Source organism: Ochotona curzoniae, unplaced genomic scaffold (genome assembly GCF_017591425.1).
Source record: "Ochotona curzoniae isolate NIBS_2020 unplaced genomic scaffold, NIBS_Ocur_1.0 contig_2861, whole genome shotgun sequence".
Lineage (NCBI taxonomy): Eukaryota > Metazoa > Chordata > Mammalia > Lagomorpha > Ochotonidae > Ochotona > Ochotona curzoniae.
The window spans coordinates 2,752,196-2,759,466 of NW_024465620.1; the positions used below are offsets into that span (position 1 = coordinate 2,752,196).

The 7,271-nt window shown below is 44.9% G+C and overlaps 1 protein-coding gene across 1 annotated transcript; it reads right to left on the reverse strand.

Moving 5' to 3' along the window:
- Positions 1-3,216: 3,216 nt before the first annotated feature.
- LOC121155048 (vomeronasal type-1 receptor 2-like) lies at positions 3,217-4,208 on the reverse strand. The gene is made up of 2 exons (XM_040978230.1): positions 3,470-4,208; positions 3,217-3,266 (listed from the first exon to the last, which is right to left on the reverse strand). The coding sequence occupies exons 1-2, from the start codon at positions 4,206-4,208 to the stop codon at positions 3,217-3,219; spliced, it is 789 nt and encodes a 262-aa protein (XP_040834164.1).
- Positions 4,209-7,271: the final 3,063 nt, after the last annotated feature.

Here is a 7,271-nt window from a genome sequence, read left to right on the forward strand (position 1 = left end):
CCACCTCGTTTCCCCGGGCTTCCTCCCATCCTTGCCTTCCTCCTGCAAGAGTCCCTGGACTGTGATTGTTAGGAGTTTGAAGTGATTGCCCTCTCAGGATCAGATCCCATTCAAGGTGAACTCAGCTTGTCCCACGGAGTTCAGACTTGAACCCCTCTCCCCTAAATGCTGTGCGATGTAAGAGAGATCAGACCAGTCACATTTAAGGTTATTAAAATTTTTTATTAATTAAGCTTGGTTACGTCAGTGCAAACTAGAAATTAACAAGTGAAAAGTATGTCCCAGTCTGAATCCAAACCCTAAGAGAAAAAAACTTTCATTACTGCGAAATCCATCCATTAAATTAAAGACCAATTATCCAGCTTCCACCACAATCTAATTTATCCTAAGGGGAGTGCAGCTAATAACCTGGACACACTTACAAAACCGCACACATTCATCTTTTGCTAGCTTCTCTGGAACCATTGAGAGTGCACATATTAGAAATACACAGCTTCTTAGCATTCACAGCTTCACTGACCCACCCAAACAGAGCACAGAGGTGAGGGTTACACAACGCAGGAGCCGTGTTCAGGAGATACCTGTCCCCAGAGACTGTCCGCAGGAAGCCACACAGCAAACAGGCACAGGGAGTGTACTCATAATTTAAGTACAGGGTGACAACAGCATGTGACCAAGAGCGCGAGCACCTGCCTGTCATGGGCCTTTACAGGGGCCTGAGAAGGGAGTAGTTACGCAGCCACACAATAGCACTGCCTCTTAGGTTCCAGGTGATAAGACGTGAACTTGACTTGCAGTTGGGCAGAAAGGATCACATAGGTAGGGGAGGCATGGTTCCCAAGCTCATGAACCGGAACTAGCTGCCCAAGACCATAATACTAATCCCATCTCTTTTGTCACCGTTGTTTAATCCTTCAGGAATGTTGTTGTCTTTCTGTACCAATGGCCTAACCACATTTTGGATACCTGTTGATGCCTGTACATGGTAAAAACCCCAGAGTCACAGGCGTACAACGAGAGATCCAAAACATATATAGCAGAATAAGATGGCTGCCGCCTAGAGTGGGCATGTGATGTTCCTGGGAGGCCCCGCGGGACCATAGCAATAACCAGTATCATTGAGATAGTCTCATACTCAGCTTCCAGTCATGTATATACATATACTACAATACTAGCATCATGCTCTGGGTCTGGAGGATGGCATTGGTGGTGCCCATGAACTTGTGAGTCTTAATATCTCATCACCCGGAGTTGCTTGGGCCGATTGTGATGGCCCCTGGACAATGCTCCAATGCCTGGAGATGCTGCCAGATGCAACCACAGCCACGGCGTAATCAGACATTTGTACCAATATCACCCAGAAACTGTATAAACGCCCAGCTGCCATTGAGGGAGGGCTCCCCTGGGGATAATGGCTACACAGATCATGGCAGCCAGATTCTGGAAGATCCAATCTGTGGATCTAAATGTGGATCCTGTGAAATGGAGCTAGAGAAAATGCAAGGAAGAAAGAAGAAAGTTGGTGAGAAGTAGATTATTCCAATACCCCTGAGTGAGTGACCCAGCGTCTGCCAATAATGAATCGTTACCTTCTGGGCTGGGGAGTCCTGCAGGGGAGGGTCAGATCAGGGCTGCAGGAGCCGTGGGGACTGAAACACAACATCTTCCCTCAGTTACTCCCCAATTTGAAAGACTCAGCTCTTCTTTAAACACTAAGCATTTCAGAGACACCTTCAGTGTCACCTTCAAGAATATTCGCAGAACCTTGTGGGAAGTGAACCTTTAGACAGAAGATTCCCCTCTCACACCTCTCTCCTCCTCTCTGTATATCCACCTTTCCAATAAAAATAAAATAAATCTTTAAAAAGAAAAAGCTTTGTGAGTCAAGCAGCAATATTATCACACTGAGAAGATAAAGACCCCTGGGACAGCTAGAGGTATTGCTTGGTCTTAATTTCACCCGTTCTTGCCTCTGATGGGACGTTGAACCTGTCAAAACAGAATGTCTGACCATCAGCCTACGGAGCTCTTAGCTGTGCCCTAAGAATGATGCTGGCATTTACTTTGTCACTTTCAAGCCTTGTGATTTTACTTTAGGTTGATGATGGTTTATGTAATAACTGTGTTTGGATTAACTTCCCAATGTGTGTAAAGCTTTGATATGTAGCCCAATCTATAGATCCTAGCAATGAAAGTTTGAGTTGAGTTTCTTAGGAAACACAAACATACGGAGTCTCCTCTATAACGCTCCTCTTTAATGCTGCCAGTCACATAGGAGGGAAAGAGACCAAAGCACACACTCATGGAGCGCTCCATCAATTTGGCAATTCACATGCTTCTAGTAGGAAGAGAAAGGGCATCAGGCGGAGCACAGTCAGGAGCCTGTTTCAGTCCTACATTCCCACACAGGCGCCTCCTGGACAGGACAGTGGCGGCTCCTCACACCGCTGGTCACCACGTGATGAGCACATTTCCTCCATGCACCATGGAGCCTTGTCTCCTCCACTACCCATCACACAAAGGGTCCTTGTCCTTGCAGACCATCACTCCTCTCTCAGCATGCCATTTCCACCAAAAGTGTCAAGAAACGTATGGGGCGTGAGGCAGGCTGGCTGATCTTTGTCATGTTGGTGGTGTGTATAACTATCTATCCTCCCAATTATGACACTAATGACACATTTCTATATGATACTCAAAGGAAAACTCCTTGTTTCTTGGAACTCATGTTAACAAAAGATAGAGTTCCCAAGACAGCTGGGGGGACATGACTCCCAGCAGGGCAGAGTCCTGCCTTAAAAATACAAGCCAAATAGACCCACTGAGCTGAAGATCCACTACAGCCCTGGAACACTGGATCGTGTTCTGTGTATCTCAGTGAGTGGAACAGTCTTCATGAGTCAGAAAGAAAGGAAAGATTGGCCTCAAATCGTATGGAAATGTTAGCTCCTAGAGTTAGGAGACACAGGGCGTGACAAGTCTAACAGAGACCCGGGGGGTCAGCACAGTGTCATCACCTGGTCAGCATTGCTTCACATTTCTTCTTTGACACTTTCCCCAGGATTACGGATCAAATACAAACATAACACATTTTATATGACTGCCTCTGAGTCTCACCTCATAGCATGGACCACGGACAAGGGTTGAATGTAGCCATGAGGGAATGAATCATAGGACAAGGAGTATCATTCTGTCTCTCCAGTAAGAAAATTGTCTGAGTCAGTAACTTTTAAAATATGAGAAATAGATCATCATAATTATTCTGAACACTTTTCACACTCTTAAAACTTTGGGGAGTTAGCATTCCTTGTGCAGGTGCAGCAGAGCCTGGGCACTCTGGAGTCATGGCTCATGAGAATGTAGGGGCTCACAGCTGGGAAGCTCCCAGCGATGAGTGCCGAGGTGTGCACCAGCCACCAACTGGGCTTTCCTAAACTAATTAAGCAAGTGTGAAAGATAGAGGAGAGAGTACAAAAGGACAGAAATGTGCTCACCAGGACCAGGATGCTGTGCGTGGCTCTGGATGCTGGGGAGCACCTGCTGGAGGTGTTGCTCCTACGGATGTGTTGCACCTGCTGCTTGTGCCTGTACAGGATGAGAACCATGAAGCCGCTGGACCACAGCATAAGTCCTATGAAGAAAATGTCTCTCAAGTTCACCAGGGCTGTGTACAGTGATGCTGTGAATTTGACAGGATTCACAGAATAACAGTAGCCCAAGTCAATTGTCTTTGTGATATTTTTGTCACTCTTGCCCCCAGTCACATGCACAAGTACCACGACATTTATTATCAGGTTCAGCATCCAGCAGAGGATATTGCAGAGGCCAATGTACCTGGGAAGTTTGGCTTTGAGCTCTGCCCACCTGGAGTTGTTGGGACTGATAATGATGGCCTGGGACACACTCAGGAGGCAAGTACCGTTAGTGGACATGTCCCTGCCCACTCTGTGCACATAGAGCATGAGTTTGCAACCAATGTCACTCAGGAAGTCCTTCATCCCAAAAGCTGCCATGGTCTGTGTGGTTCCCTTAGAGAGAATGACTAAGCAGTTGGCGACAGTCAGGTGTCGGATAGTCAAGTCTGTGGGCCTGAGCTTGCATCCTATGAAGAGGAGATGGAGATCGTGGGAAAGAAGACAGAAATTCCCCAGGATTGCAATGCTGACCTGTGACAAATACATCATCCCCATTGTCAGCTCTCCGTTGACCATGGCATCAGCTCCGGATGCCTGATGGTTGTCTCTGAGCCTGTGATTACGTTTGGGGACGAGGAAAGGGCTACACGCGTTAATGTCAAGGGAAACTCATCAGTCTATATGCATCGTATTCTCTGCTTTCGTGACTTCCCACTTAGCAGTAACTACATTCGTATGAACATGTTTACATAAAGTTCATTACATAATCTTGAGGTCTACTTTCACAATATTCGTTATATTGAAACACCCATGAAGTAATTGCTGTATTCCTAGTAACTTCAGGGAAAGTTAGTAGTGCTCATATCATGGGTAATGAATTTATCCCACAGGCAGCTTCACCGTACACCTTTGTCACAATTTGTGTACTAAATAGGGTATTAAAGCTAGTTGGGCTTCTATAAAAGCAGTTAAATTAACCAGTGTTACCCTGACAGATCTATTGGCTGTGTTGTACAAATACTATATATATATATATATATATATATATACACACATATATATGACTTGATATATAAATCAGGCTATTTTTATGAGACTCAATTTGTACTTATTTCATGTGTATTAGCCTGCTTTAATAATACAGAATCAACCAAAAATCTCACAAAAATATTAATGGTCCAATTGTTTATCTTATGAGGAATAGATTACATCACTATAGCATATACTGTCTTTCTCCTTGAACAATTGTACTTGTTATTCAAAATTGCCAACATATTGAGTAGACAATAGTATACCATTTGACACTGACAAGAGAAAAAAAAAATATCTTGTGCCCTCGATGTTATGGGACATTAATGCCTATCTCTGGTGAAAATCAAGTGTGGCAGAAAATAAACATTACTGCTTTTATTTGATGTACTCAGGTCTACTAGAAGTTAATACAAGTGTTTTTCTGAAAGGATTTGAAGTATAAGCTACACATACAACCTGCAAGGTGGAGTGTCAGATCTTGTGTGTTGTAGCTCTTGCGACTGTAGCAATTCCACCTGAGATGAAAGTATTTCCAAGCCAGAGCAGATGTCAGTGGTCACCTCGGGACATGAGAGCCGCCATCTGAGACTCATTTCTAAAGCCAAATGTGACTTTTTCCTGAAACAGGCTTCTCTTGAAAACAGAAAATCATCTTACCATACTGTGGATGCACGGGTGCTTCCGCCAGGAGATAGCCACTGTGTCCACTGGACAAGTCACACAATGGAATGCACACAGTCCTTTATTCCGGCAATTGCCGCTCAGGCCCCTGTGTCTGCCCAGGATCAGAAGAATCCGCAGACTTGTCCTTTCTTGTCTCACAAGCATGCTGGCTCCCACGGGTGCAGGTACATCTCTGCTACCTCTGCATGCATAGTGTGGTTGCTGTGCACCAGGCAGCCGCAGATTTGTTTTGGAACCTCCTCCTTAAGCAAATCAACACTAGATTTCATGATTATTTTCCTGAAACGCCAAGAGACAATGACTATTGAATTGTAGTAAATTACACGAGGAGGGGTTCTTGAGGAGTGAAGGACGCCACCTTTCTGTCCTGGCTCACTACATACCTCAGGATTCTTCTTCCTGCCTGTGAGGCCAGGCACAAGACCAGGGGCACACAGGAGAATCCTAGGACAACTCACCCAGACGCCTTGATATGCCTCCATGATCAATGCCTCTTTCTTTCAGTCAACATTTTAAAATCCCGTATTTCTTTAAGCTGCCAGGACAAGCATCGACATCAAGGTTGCCACAGGCTGAGTCATGAGTTGACCCCTAGAAATGGGTTTGTGACTGTGTGACCTCACCTCCCTTCAGACCACAATTATCCCTTCACCTGTCATGAAAGTCAAATTGGAGAACTGAGGATGTTTGTGAAATCATCCCCCCTTGCCAATGACATAAACAATTACAGCGCGTAGTTACTATCTCCAAAAAGGCTCCAGGAGGGGTTCAAGTGCCTGTTCTTTCCACAGCTCCCTGAGGCAGACAGGTCTGCTGGGGAGGGAGCAAGCAATCCTGAGGTCTGTCACAGAGGCCACCGCGCCGGGCCCTTGAAATTATTTTAAACTTGTAGAAAAGTTGCACACATACGTTGAGACTCTACATCCCCCTAGGCACATTTTCAGTAAGTTAATACGGTCGCTATGGCGCGTTTCCAAAACCAGGGTCGTTGGTCCTTTCCCATTCATCAGCCTGCACTCTGAATTTGCACTTCACCAATGTACAATTTCTGTATTCCAGGATCTATCCCTAAATACCATGCTACATTTAGTCTTCCTATTGCCCCAGTCTCCTCCACCCATCTTGCCTAGTTTTTATGACTTTGGCAAGTCAAGGGTACTAGGAGATTGGCCACGCCCAGTTTCCATCCCAAAGTTTTCCCTGAATTGTAAAATTATAAACACTCTTAAACCAATGAGCAATCTCTCCATTTCCATGATTGATATATTACTAATCAGATCCCCAAAAAAGTTACAAAACCAAAGTGAACAGAAACAAACAAACAAAAAAACAAGATCCTACTTTTTTATGTCCCAGAAGCACCAGTGTCCCAAATGGGCATATCCTAGCTGCTCCACTTCGAACCCAGCTTCCTGCTCATGCCTGAGAAAACAGCAAGGATGGCTCAAGTGCTTAGGACCCAACATGCAAGACCCTGAAGAAGCTCCTGGCTTTGGAATGGTTCAACTGCAGCTGTTGCAGCCATACGGGCAGTGAACCAGTAGATGGAAGATCTAACTCTTCTCCTGCTATCCTTAAATCTGCCTTTCAAATTAAAAACACATCCTTTTTTATTGGAAATTTAAGTTAATGCTTTTGAACAATACCTCATAAACACTACTACATCCTTGACCTAGGAAGATATGAGGCTACAACTTAAACTTGGTTCCATAGAGTCCAGAGCTGTAAATTCACGCTTGCCAGCGTTCTCCACTCCCTCAACAGCCGAGACTGAGTTATCCACTTCAGGGCCTTCTTCACTACAGAGCAGTAATTACCCATCCAGTAACAGACCTGTTTATGGTGTTGAGCCTAGTTGAAATATTCTTCACTTGAACTTGGGATATCAACCTGATAGCATTTAGGTTGGACTCATTTGCATAA

Coding starts and splice junctions, on each gene's coding strand:
- LOC121155048 (XM_040978230.1), bottom strand. CDS start 4,208: ATGGTCAACGGAGAGCTGACAATGGGGATGATGTATTTGTCACAGGTC. Junction 3,267..3,469: donor GAGCACATTTCTGTCCTTTT/GTACTCTCTCCT, acceptor GAGTGTGAAAAG/TGTTCAGAATAATTATGATG.